Here is a 27,293-nt window from a genome sequence, read left to right on the forward strand (position 1 = left end):
ATTTATATAGATTAAAAAAAAAAATCCATAGTTTCTTATCTATCTTGCTCCAATCTTGTCTCCCATTGCTTCCTTTGGCATCCCCCAACCTGATTGAACCAGTCACTGTTTTCTGTGCATGCCCCTTGCCTCATGTTATGCCCTTTGCCTGGAGCACCCTTTCCCACCCACTGAGACAGCCACATGCCTAGGCAGATTTTAAAAAGGGTCCCAGAGAATCTCTAACCGACCCCATAAGTGTTTACATCAGATGCTTTTGCGCAGATGAGGGAACCTGCCCAGGGCTCGTCTGGGCGTGTGGACTGGAGTCTCACAAGCACACCGAGGGGAAGTGGGTGGAGCTATGGGAAATTTGCACCTTATGCAGGGGAGAGGCTGATCTCTTCAGTTCCTGCGTGGTGGCTTGGGATTCAATCTGTGAGCAAGACTCCATCTCAATTTGCTGAGTTTTTTTTTCTTTTTTTCCTTTTCGCCTAATAAAATCCTACTCTACTCATGCTTCAATGTATCTGTGTGCCTATATTTTCCTGATCATGTGACGAGAACCCGGGTTTTTAGTTGAACTAAGGAGCAAAATTCTGCAACACCACCTTTACTTGTTCAAAAACACAGCTCAAGTCTCAAAGCTTCATTCTAAATGCCACTTCCTGTATAAAACCTTCCCTTAAGAGCCTAACTCTCCGCCAACTGATACTAACTGCTTCCTCCTCTGAATTCCCATAGCATTTACCTGGATATCTCTTATTCAAGGGCATTTCAAGGATTTTGGGGGCCCAAGGCTTGTAAATTTGGAGGGAGGGCTCTTTTCAATAATAAGGATTATAGAATTATAAATACAAAATGAGATACAGGGCCTTCGAAGTTGGCTCAGGCAAGTGAAGGTCTGTGAAACTTAAGCTTTGTTATTGTCACAATAAATCTGCCTCAGGTTTCAGTGGATCTTATGTTTCCCCTTTTAGATTATCATCTCCTGGGACAGAAACTTTCTTCCCCTGCCCCATGTTTTCTGTTCTTCCACCTTCTTTAAAGAGGAGCAATGGTATCTGGTGAAAAAGCGCTTTGAACTCAGACAGATTTGGGTTTAAGATCCCTGCTTCCTTACTCACTTAATTTAACCGCAGTTTCCTCCATTGTGGAAAATAAAAGCAATCATATCTGCCTTTAGGGTTATAATGAGATCAAATGTAACAGCAAATAAAAGTGTTTAAACAGTGCTTAGGAAATGATAAGCTCTCAATAAATATTAGAGTCCCTCTTTGGATGTGTCAAACAAAAATTACAGGAAGTCATTGTTTTAGATTAAGCTCTCTCACGAGGCCTCAACAGACAAGACTAAAAGTAAAAATGGAATCACCCATGTTCACCAAAGCAAAACTGAGTCGTTATCTGGCCTTCCAAGAAATCAAGAAAGAAGACAGCCTGATTTCCCAAACAGGTCAGTTTCAAACTTCAATCTTAAAGTTCCCTCTATTTTAATTATTAATGCAATGTTAACCAATCAGTGACTTTCCTATTATTCTGTTTCCTTATCCCCACCTTTCAAGAAAAGTAACTTTGAAATGACCAATTCTCTTTTTGTTCTTTGTTTCTGCTTCCTTTGGCCCTTTTTTTGGGTCTATAAAGTCAAGCTCCTTTGCTCAACTTAGTGGAACACTTATTCCAATTTGTGAAATGAAGGATTGCCCAAATCTAGAGTAGAAAATAAAGCTGACTGAGATCTTTAAACTAAATTTGTTGTCATTTTGTCTTTTGACAAATGGCACAATCCATAGCCTTATGCGAGTGATTTTCAATTCCCCCAAAGTACCCAGACAGTGCCTTGCAGTGAATAGTTACTGAACACACATGGCCTATTTTGTATATACAGGTTCAAAGAAAATGAAATACCTGAGCATATTACTTCTTTCTCATTTTGCTACATCTCTAATTACTAATCTCACATCAGGGAAACTTCCTATATTAATGAGGACTCCACAAATTCTATTACTTTACTAGGGCCTGCTTGAATTTAATTTAGTGGACAAATGAGCATTAGCAAAGCAAAGGGGTGGCAGGATGTCAGGAGGAGAGAAAGTCAATTTATTAGGCTTTCTACCAGGTTTATACCAACCGATTCTTGCTATTGTTTATAATAATGATATCACTTTTGGCATTCATCTTGGTGCCCCAGGAAAAGACACTTTCAGTTACCTATGGTATTCTAAAAGTTCTAAAATCCATGGGCAAAATCAAACTCATATATTCTGAAACTCATGAACAAAACTGTTTCTATGGCAGTGTTAGTAACGGTGGCCTAACATCTTTACTAACTGTATCTCTCTATATTTTTGCATCCGTGTTTGCAATTAACCACAGAGAGATAAAGTTTTAAAATTCAGTTTTCAATTCAGTTTTCAGCTCCCTTTTATTTTATCTAAGTAAAAAAAGAAAATCAATCAAAATATATAATACTCTTGTCTGGATTTATAGAGCAGTCCAGAATTAGGGATTTGAAGACAATTAAGAACTATGTTTATGGAGCCTGAAGTATATGGATAATGATCATCCCTGTCTCCAAGAATCAATTCCAGAAATTAGTATATATTAAGTTCCTTCTATGTGTTCAGCGCAGTGCTAGGATCCATGAGAAGGATTTCAAAATAATGCCAATTACTCATGCTTAATAAATATAGTAAATAACAAGGAAAAATAATCTATATCTCAATTAAAACTTCAAAGAAAAACAAAACAAACTGAAAAAAGCTAGAAAAAAAGTATCACTTGTTTGGCAGAATAGAACTTAGATAAAATTTAAGACAATAGATGGAGTCAGTAATAAGATATTATTGGAAGGTATTTTCAAGATGGAAAATCTAAAACATGTTATACTTTTGATTTATTTAATGGCTTCTTTAGTTATTAACCTAGCAATTAATTAGATATTCTGCAAGTACAATCACATTTAAAATAAACCCATTATATAGATTCAGGACACTGCAAATTAAATTTCATATTAAAAATAATGATTCCATATAATAAAACATGTATGTTCAACGTTGATTCTACTCTACAGTAATAATGTTACAAATAGATTCTACTAACACATTGCTTCAGGCTACTGGGATTCACTTACTGAACAGAAGTCTAACAAAGCAAGCAGTGTTCAAATCTCACCCTCTGGCCAGGACTTATTGAGAAGGAAATGTTCTCTAATATGGGATTTCCACCTTCTGTGTATTTTGCTGTGAGATCTTTGACGGTCATTTGGCCCCCCGAGGGCCAGATGTCATCTTTCTTCACGTGTGAATTCTCAATAACCATAACTTTCGAGAGTTGGCCATTCTTGTATGGTTTGGTTGACCTGGTAGGTTTACCTTCTTCTGTTGGCATGTCAATGAACTTAAAGACTCGGCTCACAGATCGCATCTGAAATAAAAATAACAACATTTTTGTTTTTAAGAATGGCAGACAATTTCATAATTAGTTTGATGTTTGCTAAAAAATAACTTGTAAAATGCGACACTTGCTACTTGTCACTTGGTTATTTGTTGGGCTTTTCAATGAACTAACAGGAAATAATTGGACATAATTAAAAGCTTAACCGAAGAGAAACAACCAGGACTTATATAAATGGGCTCTGTATAGGCCTGTTTATTTTTGTGATCACCTAATTCTCAGTTATGTAAGCCACACATAAATAGCCAAACTATTCTCAAGGGAATAGATGACGTCAAAGAGAAAATTTATTTCTACTATGAGCAGCACTGCACAATGCTGTATAACCGGTATATTCTAATAAAATGTACCACACCTTAAAATCACTACTGAAGATTCTTCTCTTTCTCTCGAACTACCTTAGTAACTAACTATAATTTTATGTGTCAACCAGGTGGTTAAGTGAACTCTTGATGATTAGACAATTTTAAACAACTTCGCTATAATCTTCAAACAATTTAAGTAATTGGTAAATATCTGCAGTTAAATAATTACACTTTTAATCTAAATTACTTAAATACTCATTTTTAGTGCTAAGGAAAATGTAATTGCATATAAGGGTTATATTTGAAGTTAAATATTTATCTGCTTTATAAATCTATTCATGTAACATTTAATAAAGTTTATCTTTAATGCATTCAGAAATAAAATGACTCAATACTTTTTAAAGGTGTTCCTTTTTTTAAAAAAAACATACTTCTTTGAATAATTACGACTTATTGGAATTTGGAATATGATTTTTAAAACAACATGGCATAAAATAAGTACCCAATAAATATTTGAACAATAAATGAATAAAGGAATGAATATACTAGTGAGTAAATAAATATAAATGAATAAAAAAAAGAATTTGAAGACTTTGAATTCACTCAACTTCTATTTTTAAAAGATATCATCTTTGATCCTGTGACTCAATCCTTCCCAGGTATTAGTAGCTGACTAGACACAATTTTACTCTTATTTTTAGTCTTACTAGTAATTATTGATGCTGGCTTTATTCAGTCAAAAGTTTAACGAGCTTTCCTTTACAATATTAACATATCATCTTATTTATACCAAATGTTTAGACATTAAAAATTATTGTTTTTGGAAAAAAATGTGTGCAAAAGTGCATTTGCTTCTATTATTTCTATTTTTCATTATCAAAAGCTGAAATGGGAAAAACTCTTCATCTTTAATATGGAATGATTAGTGGATAAAGCAGAGGAGTTCAGACACAGATCCTTAATTGAACATTAAAATTCCATCTTAGCAACTTAACTGTATTGCCTGTTTTCACATGCCATTGATCAAGCCTGCACTGTTTGGGAAGTTCTTTTTTCATTCTAGTGATTCTGGGCTTCAGTTTCCTTCATCTTGAAAATATCTTCAATTGCTGTTCATCAATTATTCAAGATTCAAGAAAATAATCCTCTGAAGTCAAGCCCACTATTAATGGAAGTGAAAAGGACCCAAAGCCCACACCCTAAATAATAGTTGAGGAAGTAAAAGGCATATAGTCATGATTGTTCCACATGTAATATTTTAAATTCTGATTTATGAGTTACTTTTAGGGGTAGCTAAGTCTTAACTCAGTCATTCTTGATTAACTTTGAATTAAAATACACTCTTACAGTGTCATTAATTGTCATAGAGAGCTACTAGTTTATAATAAGGTCTGGGAGATAAATTAAAATTACAACTACCATTGAGATGAAACTGCCAGAGATACAGTTACAATGCATTTAAAATATCTCATTGTATTTATCCTGCATAACAATAGTATCCCTCTCTTGAAATAATTGAAGGGTATACACGAATATAGATTAACTGTATAAAGTTGAGACTTGATGTTTTTGCACGTTAATTCTATACACAATTCTAAACTTATTTTTTATTAAGCAAAATAGGAAAGACACTATATAACAAGAATCATTCACATTTCAATACTTCCAATCAATAAAACATTTAACTGTTGCTATTAAATGACTCAAAATTATACATAGTATTATTAGAAAATAAGGACTTTCAAAACCACTATTTTGGCTGCACTGGAATGTAACATAAAATGTTTTCTGTTTAGGACTTGTGTTTGAGCATTGCAAATTACATTCTGCATTAGTGAAGCTCACTATAGAGGGTGAGTCCACAACTTCTAATGTGAAATGTGACAAATGGAATGTATCAATCAAATTTAGAAAATGTAACTTTCCAACTCATTGTCTTTCTTACAGTCTAGCTGCTTAATGTGACTCTAAGACAGACTGTTATAGCTCCCCACAGCATGGACAAATATGCCTAGCCAAGAACACGTGATTTAATCTTAAGACGGGGCACTCATTCACAGCATATGATCAGACAGTCATTCAATTCAGTGGGTGAGAACACTTTCTGACAGGAAGAAAAAGTGGCTTGTGCAAACACTTTCACCATGGTCAGTTGTGCAGCCACTGAGATGCCATTACTGAATAGATGTGGACAGATAACATTATGAATTACTAACCAATTCCTTGTAGTCGCAGGCTTTCCAGCTTGACTATTCTACCTCCAGTATCTCCGGAAGGAGAGGCCACATCAGAACCAGAGCAGAACAAATCAATTCTGGTCATTTAAGTTTCAAAAACTGGCTTTTGAAACTCAAGTCAGATATTGATCATTTGAAAATTGTGAGCCATGTGAATATTGGCCTTTAAGCGCCAAAAGCCAAAGCCTAAGGACTCAAAACATCGTGTTCATGCAAAAACAGTAACCATAGACAAAATTATGATGGATTAGAAGTAGTCACTCTCCTCACTCCATAAGTGGGGATAACAAAAGGGTTTAGATACCAGGTCCTCTAAGAAAAGTTCTGCCTTGCAACCAAATCCTGGCTTTATCCTCAAGTAGATGTGGGGAATTTTAGAACAAAGGAGGCCTGTGCCTGACTTCCAAGGCAAAGCCCAGGAAATACTCATGCCATAGTGAAGCTTCCTGTGCCTTGCATGACGTGGCAGCAGTAGAGTGAACTTGGTTGCTTGGAATGTCTACGCACAGATGATTTGATATAGCTTCAGATTTGAATATTTTGACCCCTCACAGGCAGCAAGGGAGAGTGCACAGTGAGAACAAGAAGGACAAAGACTCCATCTACCTGGACCATGCCCCTCTAGGTCACACAGGAACATCACTGCCTCAGAGATAGCACAGACAAAAGATGATGTAGGGCAACACACTCTTTAATCCCTAATATCATGGCAGTCTGTACACTCTACTTAGAACCCAGCAAAATCTCTGAATTCAATGATATTATTTTCTTTCACTCAGTGGAATGCATGCTCAAATAGAAAATAAACTCAATCACAGAAAAAGTAAAGTCCTATTTCTTGTACACTTAATTTCATAGTCAAAGATTCACAGCTGCTACCAGGGATGGATCCAGGTTTCGTGGAGCCTGAAGCTTAAGTAATTTCGGGAATTCTTTAAAAAAAAAAAAAAAAAGAATCCAAATCCAAATTATGCATACAAAATTAAGTACAGGGCCTTCAAAGGAGTTCCTGCATGTGAGAGGACCTGCGGCTTATGTCTCATAGGCTTCAGGTTAAACCAATTCTGCCTACTACAGTAACCTCGTTCAAAGTGTTCCTTGTTATATTCAAACAATGGACAGTTCAAAACATCCCTTCCCATCTAGTGGTTAGTACCATGCAGTCACTTAATAAATCTTTGTTAATAATGAATGAATTCATTATTCTACCTCCTATGCAGAAAGCAGTGTCTGTGCAGTAAGAATGACAGTGCTACAAGTCTACATTAGCAAGTAGTCCAGGCTGCAATTTTACCCCTCAGCTCCTCAGCCTCAAAATATTCATTGCTATTTGGATTAGACGGAAGTTACAACCTATCAAACTATTCTTAGTCTCATCTGTTTGTTTTCTTTGAGCTTTTAACCTCACTTAACCTTTTCTCTCATTTAGAGTGTCTACTAAACATTTTCACCTGATACATAAAAACTGTGCCATTGTGTAGCTACCTACCTAGATTGTGCTGGATAGAAATTCACATTCCACAATTATCAGAATGACTGGATTGGCAAACTCCTTAACCCCAGCCTGCTGTTTCCTGTGCACAGAAAAGAGTTGTCCAAGGAGGATCGAGGGATATCTCTGTCTAGAGCAGCAAGCTGGCCTGCCAGCAGCAAAGTCTCATGATAGCCAACACCTGCTTCTGCAGGCGCACTTTCTTTGACTTTGAGAAATAGAAGATGAAGCCAAAATGAGACCCAACCAATGACACAATGAACCCCATTCTTCATTTGTGGAGAAGAAAACGTGACATAATTTGTGCAGACCTCTGTACATTAGAGTTTAGCCCAAATTTGATGAGAATTTTTCTTAAGGATCATCATCTGGTTTAAATTCTTGGTTTCATTATTTAATTTTATTATTCTCCAAAACCTCTTCTGAGCCCCTTGAGAAGGGGTCAGTCCTTAAAACTGGACCTCACTATCTTTATAAGAATGGTCAAAGTTCAAACTAACCTAAGCATTAGAAGAACAAAGTGTTTTGGGATTATGACAGTCTTGACAAAAAGATAGCTTCACAGCCTAATCTCAGCCTTACTTTGTAAAGGATGCATTTAAGCCAAGAAGAAAATAATTCTTGATTTTCCTTTTCACTTTGTATGACAAAGAGGGAAGAGGAGGCTTACAGGCTTTTTCTAGAATAAGTCAAGAAACCAGACTCCTCTCCCTCACAAAAATATTTGTTCTATTTTCTTTCATCCTTTTGGTTGTCCAGAAGCCAGCACATCAAGATTAGGCATTAACACCCAAACTATGTGCCATCATACCCCAAAAGCCATAATAGAAAATACACTTCACACACCTGAGATCTGGCTGGCAACACTATAAAGAGACTTCATAACTGATAGTTATTGAAGGATTGTAAGAAATAAATATGAAGAGAGTCATCTAGAAAACAGGCACAATGTAAAAAAGTCACACATTTCACAGGAAAAATTTTGTAAGTATGAAGTATATAAAAGGGGAGATTTAGGGGTTTTAAATCATAAATCCTTCTCAGTAGGCAAAAACTATGCTTTTCAATACTCGCTAACACAGACCTGATATCCAAGGCCAAGTTAGATCCATTAGCATAATCTTTAGGCCATGAACATAAACCTAAGAGATAATAGCAAGAAAACAGACTCTGCCCAAAACATGTTCTTGAAACTCTGGTCTATGTTTCAACATCTATTACTTACACGACTAGAGCACATAAAAAGTCAGTCAAGTGCCATGTTGCTATAAATTATTAACAGCATAAATGAGTTATTTATATTATACTATAAACCTAGCCCTTTAGTGTATTATTACAGCTTGCTCTCTACAGAAATGGTTTACGTATTTTAACCTGTGTCAAATCACTTGAGAAGTCAGTGTCACTTTTTCTATTAGAAGTGACAGAGATGGTGATCTTCATAAAACAGAAACAAAACCTATTTGCAACATGACAAAAGGCATATCCCAAGTTAACACCAAGGTTTCAAAATATGCTGGTGCCCATTTTCAATAACTAAGAACTTTGGTAAACATGGTACTAAGTGTGTAAATGGGCAAACGAAGACTCAAACTTACTCTTCCATGTAAAAGCTCAGACATCACTCATCACATCTATTACTTACTCTGGAGCTTAATTACAATCTAGCTTGGTGAATGCAATTGGATTTATGTGACTTCCACTGAAAATATTTCAAAAGAATTTGCAAAAAGAGGAATCCAAAACAACAAATCAAAATGCCTTCTCACAGTTTTCACTATTTTAATACGATTTTTCTCCAAACATTGGAATTTTGCAATATTGTGTCTTCCCCAAATTACTCTGTCATTAAGCCTCATCCTTTACATGTCTTGTAGAGATTTATGTATGTATCATTGATTGATATAGGACAAAAGTCATTTGCTGGTGGTCCATCAATTCAAAAGGAAATTCTATGACATAGACCAGGGGTCAGCAAAACTATGACCCACAGGACACATGTAGCTACTCCCATTAGTTTACATATTATGTACAGCTGCTTTGCCCTACAAACACTGAGTTGAGTTGTCATAAAGACAACACAGCCCACAAAACTGAAAATATTTACTATCGTAGTCTTTATTGAAAAAGTTTCCTGAGTCCTCTGCTATGACTCACAGAAAATCAGAGCTAAAATGGGTCTTAGCATGTAGTTTAGTGGTTCACAAGTCTTGCTTGATACACACTAGAATCACCCGGAGCACTTTTAAAATGACAAACATCATACTCAGTCACCCTGCCCCCTACCAAGAGAACTGACTTCACAGGTTTTAGTGGACCCTGAATAGTCTGTGTTTTTGTTTTGTTTTGTTTTGTTTTGTTTTGTTTGAGACAGAGTCTCACTCTGTCGCCAGGCTGGAGTGCAGTGGAGCTATCTTGGCTCACTGCAATCTCCATCTCCCAGGTTCAATGGATTCTTCTGCCTCAGCCTCCCCGGTAGCTGGAAGGCATGTGTCTGGCTAATTTTTGTATTTTTAGTAGAGACAGGGTTTTGCCATGTTGGCCAGCCTGGTCTTCAACTCCTGTTCTCAAGTGATCCACCTGCCCCAGCCTCCCAAAGTGCTGGAATTACAGGCATGAGCCACCACACCTGGCTACTCTGTGTTTTTATAAAGATTCTGCATGTGCTACTAGGATGAGAACTTGTGATCTAATTCATTCCTTCATTGCAAAAATGAGGTTATCTAAACCCAGGAAGTAAAATGATAGGCACAAAGCCCAGTGAATTTTCTAAACCTTTCAACCTTTTTTGTTTGTTTGTTTTTAACATTCCAGCAATCTCTTAGGGTTCTTGTTAAACCTCTTCTACTAATTCAAGACTCTAGAACATAATAATGGCATTTCATTTGTTAGTTCTCGTTACACACTGGCTCAGAGTTCTTTGGTCAGCTCTGATAATTGCAGCAGTGAATAACTTAATCAATGGACTCTAGCATTCAGGGATAGTAGCAGAAATGTGATTCCTGTCAGGATGTGGAATAATACCTGCCTACACGCTAATCAAGATTTGAAAAGATCTAGAAGAGAGAGATTCTCAAAGCTGGAAGGAACCTTAGAAAACTTCTCACCAAAGGGTTTCATTTTACAAATGAGAAAAATAAGGCCCTCAAGGAATCTAGGACTTGCCCAAGGCCACACGTGGCAAGGCCAGAATGGAATGCAGGGCTCTTACCACAGATACTCTACAGGATGCAATGAGAAGAGATGGATGGAAGGAAGTCTTGAGACAGAGGTCATGAGAGGAAAATATACCACAAAGACTTGTGGAAATAGAAAAATAAAGATAGACGTGATCAAGAAACCATTAAAAGGAGACCAAAAAAAATTGAAGAAATGACTCCTCCCCTCAGATTCTTACAGCAAAAACTACTTTCAGTACAAGAAAATTAGGCATCTGGAGTAATGCAGAAAAGCCAGGTACCCCTTTTCTCCACACATCAGGTTTCTTGTTGGTCATTGTACAATCAGTCGCTTGATCTTTACTGGAACCCAAAACAAACACAGACAATAAAAGGACAAAGGAGAAACCGCGGGAGTTTCTATCGACAGAAAACTCTTCTCAGATTGCATCAATCTTGGAAGAATTTTCTAGAGCCTCACTAACAGAAATCTATCCACAAGCCTTGCAGATTCATTGCCTTCCCTGCTTACCCTGGTGGCTTTCTTCTTCTTATGTTATCAGAAACACAAAGTTGAACAGGGTAGACAGCTAATGGAAACAGGGATGGTTTATCTGCTGCTTCTCTGGGAGAATTAAAGAAACAGAATAATATCCACATGCTCAGAATTAGGCAACAGGAGTAAGGCAGAAAAGCCAGGTTCCCCTTTTCTTTACACATCAGACTTCTTGTTGGTCATTGTACAATCAGTCACTTGATCAACAAAACAAACAGTAAAAGACAAAAAGTAATCGTTTAGTTGTGCCCATTATGTGGTAGACAGTCTTGAAACAAACTGAATTGTCAATGGCTGCTTTCCAACAATGTGACTATGAGTGTGAGTAATTTATCAGTCGCTAGATGGCTTGGTATGGTTCAGTTTGAAGCATCACCTTGTCACCCTTTCTAGATCTTATTTGTTTAATCTTTATTCGTTCATACAGATAGAAATCTTAAGTGCTTATTTAAGTTACATAACGCTTAAGTAGCTAAGAATAGGAGAAAGAGAAGACTTATGTTACTAAAAATTGAAGGCATCTTATGAGTCCGAAGAAAATAAACCAGCACACAACTTTCTTTTGGAGGAAAAAATATAAGATAATTGCTTTAGCAATAACAACTATAAATTCATATAGTATTTGAGGTATGGAGTTTTAAAAAATCAACACTTTTCTTTTCACCCCGTCTATAGAATGGTATGAGAAATACAATTGAAGTGAATAGAGATAGAAGCCACAATTTATGTTAAAATAAAGAGTGAATTATTAATAGAAATAAACACTTTTTAAAACATTGAGATATCAATTGAAATAACTGGAAATCCCCTAACATGGGGTGTTCCAACAGGAATTATTAAATTAGATTCTGATAATTTTACTATTTATTAAATTACAGGGGTGATTCACAAACTATTAAACTATATTATTCATAAAGTGACAATGTTCAGATGACTTTTTATCCAACCTGCCAAATAAGGCCAGACACATTAGTAAGTAGAATAGAAGCTTTGTCTTGTTTTAATAGTCTCCTGAGACCCTGGGTATATTTTAAGGAGATACTGAACAGAAACTCATGCCTTAAAATGTCAAGCCTACTGAAAGACATTCTGTAATTGTGTTTTATGAACATATGGTGGTGTCAAGATGAGAGCTGGATACACATTTAGAGAGCAGGATAGAGGTCTAAACTAGAGATACGAATTTATGATTCATCAAGAGATGGTTTATTTTCTTTGTGTGTGTCTGTGTGATGGAGTCTCCTCTATCGCCCAGGCCAGAGTGCAGTGGCGCGATCTCGGCTCACTGCAACCTCCATCTCCCAGGTTCAAGCAATTCTCGTGCCTCAGCCTCTCTAGTAGCTGGGTGCATGCCACCATGGCCAGGTAATTTTTGTTATTTTTAGGAGAAATGGGGTTTCACCATGTTGGCCAGGCTGGTCTCAAACTCTTGACCTCAAGTGATCCACCTGCCTCGGCCTTCCAAGATTCATCATGAGATGGTTTCTGAAGCATGGGTTTAGAAAATAACAGCTAGAGAGTGTCAGTAAAACAGGGCTGAGAGAAGGGGCCAGGAAAAGGGACCAAGGAGGAGCCAGAGAGGTAGAAGGAAAATGAAGCGAGAGAAGTGTCATGGAAGCAAGAGAGAAAGTATCACAAGAAGAACTTGTCCATGGCATAAATACTGCTGGAGCTGTTAAGGGAGACAAGGAAATTGGCTCTGACAAGATGTTGATCCTGAGTTATGGTGCTGATGGAAATAAAATGAAGTAGGTTGTGGAAAGAATGGGTTGAGGAAAACAATGAAATGAAAGTGGATTGAGAAAAAAATGGAAGTAGGTTGAGGAAAAGATGGAAAGTTGTCCTTTCTCAGATATTTTGCTATATATAGGTCAAAGAAACGGGATAGTAGCTGGAGATCAAGGGAAAGTATTTTTATGCTAATGAGAAAGGTCCCACGAAGAGGAAGGTATTGCATATTACTTGCTCCTGAATATAGGAGCAAGAACACCAGCAGAAGGTGGTGCATGAGGAGAGGTGCAGTAGGCTGGTGCAACCAGTGGAGAGAAACGAGAAAATTCTTTCTGGTTGCATCAAAAATTTTTTTTAAGTTTTTTTAAAAAGATATAATAAAGTCACTGGCTGAAAGTGCAGGAGTTGGAATTATTGGAGCACTTGAGACGGGAGAAGAAGGTGGGAAAAAGCTATCTTAGGGAATATAATAAGGAATTTAGTAGGAAAATCTAATAAAAAAGGTTGTTGTACAGTTTTGTGTACCAATATTTGAGATATGTGATCACAGACACAATGCAACTCGAGGTTAAATGTTATCAAAGCATTACCTTTATTAGTTGAGCACTACAGAAAGCTAGGCACTTGGGCCTAAGCACCAGGTGGAAGGTTAAAAAAAAAAAAAAAGCCACACTGTCATTTTTATAACTTCAGAGTTATGTTGACATTTGACTTTGTGTTGTTGTCTAAACTAGGCCAGTTGGGTAAATAAACTATTCTTTCCAAGTATAAACATTTTTTTCTGAAAAAGTAGAAGTATACATCAAACTAAACACCTTGTTTACTCCATTGTAAACTCAACGCTAAATTCAGTTAACAACTCAGTAAGTAAAATGACAACACTGAGTTTTTACTTCAGAAGTCACAAGGACCTTTGGGATTAACATCATACAAACGTAAAATTTGAAGGCACAGTCATATCTATTTCCTACTCTCAACATATGCCAAGGTGAAAACAAAAAAGTTACTGTATACGTTTAGCAATGGCATGGGTAACAGCAGTATGATGGGAATCAATAACCAGATTAATGCCCATAAACATCCAGGAAAGCCTACTTGTGCTATTTGGCAGGGAAATAACTCACATATTAGCTTTGATATTCAAACAAAAGAATGTGATTTTTAAAATGTGATCAAGTGCAAATAATGATACTTTTCATAGACTGTATTATAACATAATAGGTCCTTGCAAAGATCCTTCAGTGCCACAAGATGAAAGGCACAATATCAAAGCACAGGTCACAAAGCCAGGATGCACATGTGAAAAACCAGAGGAATGAAAATGCCTTACAGAAACTTTCATGGAGATTGAACATGCAGAGTAGAAATGCACCAAACAGAGGTTTTGACATCAACGTGTAGAGGCTACTATGTAAACCAAGAAAATTAATACAGCAAAGAGAAAGGAATTGTATACATCCATGGTAAAAAGATGTTTTTAGGTAAGGAAACATGTTAGTGCATGAGGAGCTTAAATATAAAGTCAAAGTTGTAGAAGGTTGGGCAAAGAATTAAATAGATGTAAGCACAATATTCATTTAATATTCTCCTGCTGTTTTCCAACAGAAATATTTCTATACATTTATGAGACCCAACTCCAAAAGCATGCTGGAATGGAATTAAAGACAGAACTACAGAAGCTAAAAAGAGCTGATCAAACTAAAAAAAAAAAGTTAGAGGTAAAGAAACCAACTTTAGTATAAATCATGTTCCGATTAAATTACAGCTCAATGTGTTATGAAAATGCTTAAAGAAAAGAAGAAGACACATGGACCAGAAGAGAGCATTAAAAGGGTTTTCTTTTCCCTGGAGATATTTTTTATAATGCTCTTTGTTCTGACAGGAGTTGATCATACAAATTTTATAGCTGAATAACTGTGTGTGGTTTGGGAACACGAACACTGTCTCAGAGAACAAGGAAAGACACTTAAGCAAAAAGCATAATTTTAAAAAGAGTATAATAATAGTGTTGCACAGTCATTCTTAACTTGGGTTTCTAAGCCATCTACAAAAGCAGTGCTGAATGAATAATTTTAAATACAGTAGCATAAAAATACTTTAAAAATTCAATGATGAAGCTATCCAGACCAACCACATAGTCTGATTGAAAATTATGCATTTGGTTTTTTTAATAAAAATGGGTAAATGTGCATCATTTCCTTTAATTTCTCAGTCCTGCTGCAATGGGATTTGTGCCCCTGATATGGTATTAGCACACAAACATTACTATAATATTAATGGCTCTGCACTCTAGAAAACCAAAATGAGAGAAATAACACAACTAAAATGTGGTCTTTGTACACACTAATACAGTATACAAATGTGTGGCAATATTTATCAAGCAGAAAGAGAGAAGGCAAAGATAAGCACTTTAGGAATAAGAAAGGCACTATCACTAAATGATGTGAAAAACATTTAAATAATAGTATAAAAATGTTATGCTGCTAAATTTGAGAGCTCAAGATAAGGAAGGAATTCTTAATAAAGATATCAAAAGCATAAAACATAAAGGAAAAGACAATAAATTGAACTTTATTAAACTTAAAATCTTCTTTTCATCAAAAGACTCTATAAGCCAAGCCACTGACTGAGGGATTATGGTTGAAATGTATAGAACTGACAATCCATAACTCATAAATTCCTACAAATTAATTAAGGAAGAAAAAACAATCTAGGTGACAAATGAGTAATCAACATGAATAAGAAATTAATGTAAGAGAACAGCAAAAGCCAATAATTATGTATCCAGATGCCCTACATTTTTAGCAATCACTTCACATCTATCAGACACCAAGTGTTGTTGAAGATATGTAGCTATGAGAACTCTTGCACTCTCTTGATGGGGATATATGTCAGTACAACAGACCTGAGGACAATTTGGCACCACTCAGTTAAGCATGGGTGAATTCTATGACCCAGTAGTACAACTCCCAGGTATTGGTCCTAGAAAATCCTGAACAAGGAAACAGATGAAAGAATGCTCACTGCCGTATTAGATCTTTATAGTCGCTATCCATGAGGAGGAAAGAAGAGATAAGGATTTAATGAAAGATACACAGTGACCCTCAATTTATCTGTAATGTTTTATTTCTTAAGCTCAATATAGGGTATATAGTTCTTCCTCATGCTATTACTCATACTTTTTTACTTGTCTGAATTTTTTTCATTAAAGTTAAAAAGATGATAATGACTTACCAAGCTATCCACATCTATGCTGGAGTTTACAGCCCACTGCAATGTACTCATGATATTCATGGCTAAAGTCAGGATAATACCAACTGTTCCTTCTCCTTCTCCTATAGATGCACAAAAGACATAAATGAAACTCATGTTATTAAATTTACATTTCAATTTTATGCTGATTTTAACAATTTTTAAGTCTCATTCATCACAGCATTTACTAATAGAATAATGTTCTGCATATAGTAAGTATTCAACCAGGATTTTAAATCAAAGAGTGATAGAATATTAGGAAAGTGTTGCCCTTTTTAAAAAATGTTACTGATGTTGGAGGTGCTGTTGGTATTGGGTAGGTACCATATTTGTCTCTTCTACTATTATTCTCTAAGTAATAAGAGAACAAATATTAGAATGGGCAATGGGAAAATATCCTGTATCCAGATGAGCTCCTATACAAAGAAACCAAAAGCAGGGGAATAGTGTGTCCAAACAGCATCTGCATGCTTAGATGTTTAGATGTGCTCTGCGCCTTTGCAAGGAGGACATTTGTTAATTGCATACTGTTGGGAAGTAAATGGACTTAGAACTTCACCCGACAGTCAGAAAACTAACAGGTCTGCCATTTGGAAAGAGAAAATAATACCCTCTATGTAAAAAAAAATAAAAAAAGAAAAAAAAAAAGATTAGTGCACCTGGGAAGAATGATACTTAAGTGTTTAATTACAATAATTTTTTTTTAAGGGCTAAAAAGGACCGCTAATTAAAACTCGTAAGTATTCAGTATTATGGCCATAAAAATTCTCTAAGAGGAATGTTCTTAAATTATTATAAAGTTAAACTATCAAGTCCCAATCAAGAGATCTTACACCTGTAATGCATGATAAAATTGTCAAAAGGTTCTACAGTTGGGAGAAATAATTTCTCTTATTATTAATTGAAATTTTTGTTTCTGCAATTCCTCTAACAGAAGGCATAATATACAGAGCATATATCTGTAGGTAATACTAAATTATTTTCATATAGGTTAGATTTATCTAGACCCCAATATATTGCTTGTTCTGAAGGTTAAGATGAGAAGATAAAATTTTAATAATAATAAGTCAGATAACATTTATTTAGTATTTACCATGGACCAGGCACTATACTAAGTGTTTTGGACAAATCATCCCATTTACTATTCACCCACACCTATGGAATAGGTAATATTATTGTGTCTGTTTACACTTGAGGAAAATGAGGGGCTTAGAGAGCTAATTAACGTTTTCAAGTTAACACAGCTGAAGACCAGTCGAGCCAGGGATAATAATAGCTGGGTGACCAACATCCACTCTGGCTGACCATCTGATTTGATGGGTAAGTTCTGTACTATAATGATTGTTAAATGTTTTGATTATTGCCCCTAATAAATCAAGACTCAATCACACTCAACCATGGTATAGCATGTGTTATATTGGTTTGAATTCATTGTTAACAAATCTTCATTTATGTAATTCAGCCTTCTTTGATCCCATTTTCAAATAACTTAAAAGAATTTTTTAAAGTTGCCTAAAATTGCAGTACTGATGAGGATTAGTACATTTGCCTGCCCATGTATATTCCTTCATAGAGTCATTTCCCACTGCCCTAGCTGAGAGAACAACAAAGGTGGCGAACCCACTATCCTCATAGCAGTGGAGTAGACTGCAGGTGGACCCCTGAGCCAAAAGGAACCTGTTTTCTGTTCTCTCCAGGACTTTGCAATTGTACAGAGGAGCTCTCCTGTTAATTCAGTAGGCCAGAATGGAGACACTACATAAAGTCAATGTGGCATAGCCCTGGTTCACCAGGAAAGCCAGTTAATTCAGGAGGCCAGAATGGAGACACTACATAAAGTCAATGTGGCATAGCCCTGGTTCACCAGGAAAGCCAGTTAATTCAGGAAGCCAGAATGGAGACACTACATAAAGTCAATGTGGCATAGTTCTGGTACACCAGGAAAGCCAGTTAATTCAGGAGGCCAGAACAGAGACACTACATAAAGTCAGTGTGGCATAGCACTGGTACACCAGGAAAACCAGTCTTCAGAGAGAGAAAGGAATGAAGCAGTCACAGAAAGGCATGGACCCAGGACAGATATAGACTCAAGAAGAAGAAGAGTTGCAGCTGACTCTCTTGTGCCTGTTCCAGCTTCTTTAAGAGTCAAATGGCACCACCTTCTCGTTGTTCCTTGAGGCCTTCCTGTAACTCCAACAAATGCCTGCTTCTGGTTTGAGCAGAATTCTGTTCCTACAATCAAATGATCTCCCAGATTTGGCATTGATTTGGCATTTACTCTGCCAATATTCACTGTCACATATAACAACTTACTTCAATACTTATCATAAATACTCAGAAATTCAAATTCTTAAATTAGAGAAAACAAATTTACCTACATACATTTTTATTTTACTTATTATGAAATACTTTGTTTTTCACTAAAGATCCTAAAATCAATCCAGAACATTTGTGTTTAAAACACATGGCACTTTCTTTTTTTTTTTTTCTTTTGAAAAACATGAGACTTCCTTTCTTTTCTGTGACAGTTTTACTTTGTGCAAAATTTGCAATTAGATAACAAATTTTACCTAGTAGAGATTTAAGAAACAAAACTTACCGACAAGGGGAACTGTGTGTGTGTGTGTGTGTGTGTGTGTGTGTGTGTGTGTGAATGCAGATGCTTCATTTCCCTTCTTTAGGGATCTATTAATTTTGAAGCTAGGACTCTTCATCAATATGAGTATGAAGAGGTGACATTTTTTCCCCTTCAATCACAGAATTGCTATCTGACAATCTGCGTGCCTTGGTTTTTAAAACTGTGAAAACAGGGATAATACCATATATATCCAACTTCAAGTAAATTATTTGTTCAACAATAAAACAATGGAAATTCAAAGAAATCATTTGTTCAATGATAAACCAACAAATTTGTTAATTATTAAACTCCAAAAAAACTCTAAAGATACCAAAAATTGATAACCTATAAGAATGCAGCATTTTATTCATTGACAAAGTTTTTACTAAATGCTTAGCTAAAATTAATCAGTTCATAGTACCTGTTGTTAAAATGGAAATGAAGGTAACAGCAATGAAGAAGATGACAAAAATCATTTCTATTCTCATTTGGAACCAGCGCAGCGTTGATAGGTACAAGAACCAGTTGGCAGTATGTAAATTCAGAGCTTTGTGGAACAGAGTTTCAAAGTAAGGCTGCCGTCCGAAGGCACGAAGTGTCCATAGTCCTTTTAAGCTTGTAACAAGATGAGTGAAAATTGGACTCCTGCCTGTGAAATATTTCCATAGAAAACATTGCAAATAACATAAACACAGAATGCAATTTCATAACACCATGTACCTGAAAAAGACTAAATTAGAGTAATCATATCGCAAATGTCATTGGTTAAAAAGATTTTTTCACACTGGTGCCATTCTTTGAATAGATGTGATTTGTTATTTTATTAATGAGCTACCCTCCTTTTTTACTTGGCTACTAGAGATGGGAACTTAAAAAATCACCACCAACATTTATTCCTTTTTCTTGGCTACCACTGGGAATTTTCTGGCTAATTCTAAATTAATTATCACTGAAAAAAATGTTAAGACAATTTTTTCAAGTATCTACATTAAGGAAGTTTATGTGACTTGATTTAGCTAATAACCTACAAAGCAGAAATACACTGAAAAATTATTGCCTGAAAATGTACCAACACTAAGGCTGTCACTGCAAAATGTGATTCCCTAACAGCTCAAGTAGAGTTTGGGGGAACATGAAATGGCAGCTCCAATACATGAAGGAAGGGTGTCCGAAGACAAAAAGTCAAAGGGACAAATTTGGTCAAGTATCATTTGGGAACCCAGAGAAACCTTTAGTAATAGCAGCACTATCATTTTTTAATTTAATTGATATAAGTTTATTATAAATGAATGTCCTGTACACCAACTGTGGTAAGATTCTATATACCCATTTTAAAACCAAAATGAAGTCACATGGCCGTTAATTAAGAAAAACAATCCATGTGTACTTTGTAATACAGTTTCCTTTTATAGACACATACATGTAGAAAAAAATTATTGTTATATGATGTGAAAGTTTAAAAACAGAATTTTTTTTGAAAAGTAGATTAACAATAAAGAATCTCAAATAGCTCTTGTAGCTTTTTTCCAAGATGAGTATCACACATTCACTGTCATACCTTCAGATTCCAGTTGTTTGAGTTGCTGTGAGGTTTGGAGAAAATATGCTCTCAACATAATAAAAGCCACTATCACTGGCACTGTTGCAACAAAGATGTAGGGTTGTAAAACCGCGACAACTGCTATAGCTCCAATCACAATTAATAACAACTGTGAGATCGAAGAAAACATGTTTGTGAGTAAACGTTTTCACATTGCAAAGTGGACAAAGTGTGTCAGTGATTTATTTCTAAATACTCTCCCCATTCTATTCCTAGTCGGAAAGTAACCATTTGCAAGTACATTTTTCATAGGCTCTATGAAAATTTTAAAAATTGTTCATGTCACTGATAACATTTTTGAAGTTTTGAAAACATGGTGTTCTTTGATCTTGGGATATTTTCATTTCCCAGGCACTTTAAAGTATTGTATGATAAATACATTTTAAGTGAATATTAATTTAACATAAACTTTTAAAATAATTTTAGTATGAAGGTAAATCTTAGGATTTATTTTGGTTAGACAGTTTTTGAAAGTTGGGCGTTCATCTTGGAGTCTTTTGATTCAGAAAGTTCTGCTTGAAATACAAGCTTGTCATTTAGGCAAGCTATCTAACCTTTTGGAGCATATTTTCTCATGCTTAACATTGAAATAAATCATACTTAATAAATTCCATATTTCTACATTACACCAAATACATACATTTTTAAAAGGTACAAAGTCTGCCAACACTTACTTCACAAAAACCCATTTGAATAAAGTATAAATAAAGTAACTGTCAGCAGAAAGGAAAAAAAATAAACACTTTATAACATCCGTATGCTATTCAGTGAGGCAGTTCTCTACCAGTTTCCATAAGTGACACATGCATTTTCAACTGATATAACTTTAGAACTGAAAGGGACCATTATTAGGTTTATATTCCCCATTCCACAAGTGACAAACCTGAGACCCTTCAAGATAAGTGTCTGCTCAGGGTAAAATAGTGGGAATCTGTGGAAAATAACCCCGATTTTCAATTTTCACTATACAGTGCTCCAATCCAGAAAGCAAATTTGTCAGAACATTGTCAAAAGTTAGAAAATAGAATGAAGATTATATGAGATATCAAAATACTCAAACTCAAAGAAGCAAAGAACAGAACCATGGGCAACAGGACAGGGGATAGAGGGAAATGGGGAGTTACTAATCAACAGGTATAAAATTTCAGTAGTGCAAAATGAGTAAGTTCCAGAGATCTGCCATGCAACATTTTGCCCATGGTGAACAATATTGTATTTTACACATAAAAATCTGTTAAGAGGGTAAACCTCATGTTAAGTGGACTTGCCACAATAAAATTAAAAATTTTAAAAGAGAAAAGTAATAGAAAATAGAGTGAAAAGAAATATTTTTTAAAAAAGAAAACTTATAGGTATGCTTTATTTTGTGCAACAGATCTGCTTCTGAAATGTCATGAATAGAATTAAATTTTATTTGTCTGAAATTAAGTATAACTAGAGGTATAACACAATTAAGTATAATCAGAGGAGTTCACAATTTAAAGGACCCCTGTGATTAATCATTTAACAAAATCAAAATTAACCAAATTTGTACTGTATTTGGATTGTCGTATATTATGCTCTCTTAATATGAGACTCTCTTACAAATAAAATAGGTAAATTAATATAAAAGACCTCTGCTTAATCATCTGTGAAACTACAACAAATGAATCTTAGCATTAAAAGTTGAACCGGGCCAGGTGCAGTCGCTAACACCTGCAATTCCAGCACTTTACGAGGCTGAGGCAGGTGGCTCACTTGAGGTCATGAGTTGAAGACCAGCCTGGCCAATGTGGTGAAATAATACAAAAATTAGCCAGGCATGGTGGTGGGCACCTGTAATCCCAGCTACTCTGGAGGCTGACACAAGAGAATTGCTTGAACCCAGGAGGCGGAGGTTGCATTGAGCCAAGATTGCACCACTGCACTCCAGCCTGGGCGACAGAGTGAGACTCTGTCTCAATTTAAAAACAAACAAACAAAAAACAAACACGTTGAGCAGAAGTGATTCAAATTGGCATAAAAGAAAAAATTTGAGAGCCATCACGTATGTCAAAAATGGTAATTTATAAAATGAATATTTAAAAATTAACTCTTACAGAGGAGTTTTGAAGTGAGCCTCAAATAATTATCAAGAGGCACCATTGGCAAATACTTTCAAAATCAAGTCAAGAGGTTCACATTCCAATTTTTATCTGATGTAATAATATTATATTTGGGACAAGTTATTTACACTCTTAACATGAAAAACAAATGTCAGCATTTAGTGACACAGGACATGTTTCTTTGAATGCATGAATTCAAAGCATGGATTTAAATATTCCATCAGCTGCTTCTAAGTTATATCTTTAAACGGAACAACTGAAGGATATCCAAAATGCCAAAGTTCACTTGGAACAGTAAATATACTTGTGTCAATCATTTCAGATGAGGCTAACTGACAGTCTGATTTTTCTGCACCTGCCAATGTTGGTTATATATACACACTTACGTGATAATACTTCTTTTGTTTTATATGTTCAATCAAATACAGTATTATTATTTTGCAGGGGTGGGGAAAGAGCAAGAGGGGACAATGACTCATCCCAACATGGGCAGCATCCTATTCCAACTGTTTCTCCAGGGAGATCACTGAGACTGTGGTATTTGCTCTCTGGAGCTTGACCTAAACCAGTCAGGAAGCTCAGGAAGCTGTGCTCAAACCTGGTCCAACAACCACAGCTTACAACACTCCTTAAATCCTGTCACGTATGGAGACCTGATGTCCCAAGGTCACTTTCACCTCCTCCACTGCCCTTTTCTTCTCCACTCTCACCACCAGTCAGTCACCCCAACCCAAAGAGTCAGCCTTTGAGCCAGGCTTCCCTGGAGGCCTATTCACATCTATCACTCAGGGACAGCCCTCATAAAACCCTAGATTTTTCTTTCCCCTTTCTTTTGTTCAAAAACTTATCTTTGCTTCTCTCTCTTCCTTATGGTCCTTACTGTGGGGGAATGGGCTAGCTACTCTGTGCTAAAATGTTCACGGTGAGGCTAGTTTCAAGTGTAACCCACCCAGGGAATCCATCTTCATTCTAATACAGGCCTTTTGCGGGGAGGTTGGCTTCCATAAAATAGCGATGCCAATGCCAAAATGTCACACTTTGTGGCCAGTGATCTGGGGAAAGATAGCCCTTTGTGCCTCTCAAATCACTCCCAAGTAGACAGCTATTACATCTAAATGTGGGATTGCCTCAGGTCTGGGCCAGATAAACAGTTCTGACTTGTTATTGAATTTACTAAACTTACGTCTATTTTGAAGGCTTTGGATAATCACAAAATTAATTCAATAGACAGGACTTCAACTCTCAATCAAATAAAAATTGAAAACGAAATTGCATTTGCTTTTGTTATTATTTAAAAAACAACATGGCAAATAGACATACTTAACAGTACTTATTTTTACATACCTGGATGAAGTCAAATATGGTAAGAGGCAGAAGATCATCCAAAATTGCTATATCTTTGGAGAATCTATTAAGAATCCCACCTATAATATACAAGATGACAAATTCCTCAAAAGATATATCAATATATTCAATACTAAATTTGGATCACAGTAGACTCATTCAGAACCCAAATAAGAATTAGCATGTAATCAGATAAAGACTTAGAAAATTTTGTTTCTTTCCAAACATTCTAAATAATTATATGTTCAAGTTATTGTCTTGTACTTTTAAACGTTTTAAAAAGTTTCAGATTCCTGTAAGATTCAAGTAACAACCAATGTCTTTGAAATAGATTTTACTATAAATTATGTTAGGAATAGGTGGGTATTCATCCTGCTATTACAATCTTATTTTTGCAACCTTGCATTTAATGACAACTTACTCGATACGCTGTCACCATCTCCTCCATTTGTATTCCATAACATAGGGGTCTCCTTTTCCTCTGACTTCCATACCTTTTTGACATACCTCTACCAAAACCCTGGCTGCTCTCTCTCCCTGCCTGCCCCACTGTCTGGTCCTCCCTTGTCATACTCTCTTTCTACCCTCTTCATGGACAATCTACATTTCAACCTGTCATCTGAATCATGGATTCACATTTGTAAGGTTGATAACTTGTTGCTTCAATTTAAAAAGGTTATATACAAGTGTCTACTATGTACCAGGCACAATACTAGGCACTGAAATAACTGAGGTGAATAAGCCATGCTCCTTGTCCTTGAGAAATTCATTGTCTAGACAGGAATTAAACAAACAATTTGATAAAATGTAACATAATACTGTACAAATAAAGTGATATTGAATCTTATCATTTACCCCCCATAAACTGCAGGATAAAGTCCAAAATTCCTAGTTTAATATTTAATGCCTTGCATAATTTGGCCTCAACCCACCTACTTAGTACAAGCTTCCTCTGCTCAAATATCCTGTTTCAGCCAAACTGGTCTATTCTTTAAACACACTCTACACTTTCCTACCTCCCTGCTTTCCCCATGTGGTTCCCTCCACCTGAAACCCCTTTCCCCTCAGCTCTCATTGTCAAAATCTGTTTCCTCCCTTGCTCAACTCAAATGCCCCTGCTGCAAGAAAACATCAGTGTTTTCTCCAGCTGGGATTAATCTCTTCCTCTGGATATACTTAATACATCTTGTTTGCACCTCTGTTATAATGACTATATGCATGTCTTATATCACAGGAACTTATAAACATATCTTAACTCTTTTTCTAGGTTATAAATTGCTAAAGGTCAATGGGATCATGCCACACTTATTTTGTATCACCCATAGCCCCAAGAAAAAAGGCCTTATATGTAGGAATTATTTAATACATATTTATTAATACATTCTTTGGCATATTTAATTAAATATATTTGTATCTTTCCATGATAATCAAAAATTGAAAAAATAGCCATTGGTATTTATAAACAGTGTTTAGAAAATGAAATTTGCTTTGGTGGAAAGAAAAAACCATCCTGGTGCTTATTATATTTCAAATGGTTTGGAACCAACTATGAACAGCATTCAAGGGAAACAGGAGCTTGGAAAAGAAGAGGTGGAATGGCCAGTGCACCCTCTGTGGGAACAACACCCCACAGAAGGGAACCACGGGGAACTTATATTGATTTCCCACTGGCTATGTAGCAGGCAAGTAAATTGCCTTGTTTCATTCTCACAAAGATCCTCTGAAATATTCTTTTCCCCACTTAACAGGTGAGGAGGCCAAGGCTCAGGAGAGTCACTTGCCCATGATCACTGCTCTTATAGCGCCAACTCAGAGCTCAGGCAATGCTCATGTTCTTTCCACTGTGCCACATGGCTCATGTCTGACTCTTCTAGAAATGTGCGAGAAATCCCCTGCCTGCTCTGGGTCTCAGATTTCCATAAAAAATAAAATCAATGGATCAATTAATTGGACATCTTGAGTCTAAAATTCTTAGCTCCAAAACAGAGGATGGTGATGAGTATATCCAAATGAGGCAAGATTTCAGCAAGACACATGGGCTTCAGAATAAATATCAAGATCTTCCTACATACTATAACACTGAAATTTTGTCATCCAGAAAATATGATGGGTTTTTCTTATCTTGAGTTTTTAGATTTCTGAAAATTTTAGTCTTGGAATTTATTCCTTGCTTTATATCAAATGTTTCTGTGTCAATTCCTCCTCTCACCTGTGACCTCCTCCAGGGCAAGAACTGTGACTTATTCATCTTTTCATATCACAGAGTAAATGCCTCAACAGAGAAAGTGCTCTCAGGTTGCTGTGAAAAAACTTGGGGGAATCCTTATTAACCTCAGTCTTTCAGTGCAAATTTGTCTAATGAGGAATCAACAGAATTGATTTCTTCCAAAGTATTTTATTAGTTTTTAAAATTTTTAGTATCTTTATTTTACTACTCTGACTTTCTATTACTTCAAATATGATAATACAAAAATAGTTTTAAAATACATTTGGGATCCCCTCTACCATATAACTTTGAGCAGTTACATGAAATTAGATTATTCTACCCCATCAAAAGACTTAATCAATACAAAAAAACATATTTTCTTTGATCACTTTAAGTTTCCTGCCCTTTTGAACAATATTATATATTGGCAACAAGATGCCCAGAAGAAAGCTAGACCAAGTATTTGAAAAGAGAGGTATGACTGACCCATAAGGGCCTTCTTGTGCTGCTACAGTCCCACCAACATCACATTCTTACAAACCTAGCTACTCTAATTATCTAACACAGAAATATTAGGAGCAACAACATATGATAACCTATAATATCTGAGAAATGTGCATGCCAGTCAAAAGGAGGTTCAACAAAGGACAGATGCCTCTGTGCAAAAGCCAGCACTGCCATTAGAAAACCAACGAAACCACAGGCCCTATTGATGGTGGATCAGCAGTTTCATTTCTTAGTCCTAGTAAAGTACCTGCTTTCAACGTGTTGAGGGTTGACATAGGTGCTTGAAGAACAGAATGTAACATTTTGTGGTGTAAAATTTTCGACACTGTGATTAGAGTATGCACCAGTGGTAGACCTCTGAAGAATCCCATAGCAAGCAAAGTGTCGGCTACTCCCACGTAAATGTAAAACACATAATACGAACTGGTTCTGGTGATAATCACTGGATAGCTGTTATTTCTACTATAAGTACTATTCCCTTTGTCTTGAGGAGGAGTGCTGTAAAGCAAAAGGGAAGTTGTTATTTGGCAGCCAAACTTACTAATTGAATTTCCAATACATGTAAATGGAACTAAATTTGAGTCTAAAGAAATACAATATATTGCATTAGAAGAGTGTGCACCCTTAATCTCAAAATCTTACTATTATTGCAAGAAAATAGATATGTTTTCTCATTATTGACAGAGATTGAGTTGTTCTTTATTAAATTAAAACATTTGAAGAAAACTGTAAAAGTGTAATGTTATTTCAAATATTTTTATTGTGTTTC

The 27,293-nt window shown here is 35.8% G+C and overlaps 1 protein-coding gene across 2 annotated transcripts in view; it reads right to left on the reverse strand.

Moving 5' to 3' along the window:
- Positions 1-27,293, reverse strand: part of LOC105475504 (CF transmembrane conductance regulator) — a 184,064-nt gene that overhangs the window by 39,602 nt on the left and 117,169 nt on the right. For both annotated transcript variants that reach the window (XM_011730837.3, XM_071094576.1), the window contains 6 exons: positions 26,772-27,022; positions 23,812-23,891; positions 20,342-20,492; positions 19,205-19,432; positions 16,149-16,249; positions 3,154-3,405 (listed from right to left, as the gene is read on the reverse strand). In XM_011730837.3, coding sequence (XP_011729139.2) covers positions 3,154-3,405; positions 16,149-16,249; positions 19,205-19,432; positions 20,342-20,492; positions 23,812-23,891; positions 26,772-27,022 — 1,063 coding nt within the window. The remainder of the gene's footprint in view (positions 1-3,153; positions 3,406-16,148; positions 16,250-19,204; positions 19,433-20,341; positions 20,493-23,811; positions 23,892-26,771; positions 27,023-27,293) is intronic.

Source organism: Macaca nemestrina, chromosome 4 (assembly GCF_043159975.1).
Source record: "Macaca nemestrina isolate mMacNem1 chromosome 4, mMacNem.hap1, whole genome shotgun sequence".
Classification (NCBI taxonomy): Eukaryota; Metazoa; Chordata; class Mammalia; order Primates; family Cercopithecidae; genus Macaca; species Macaca nemestrina.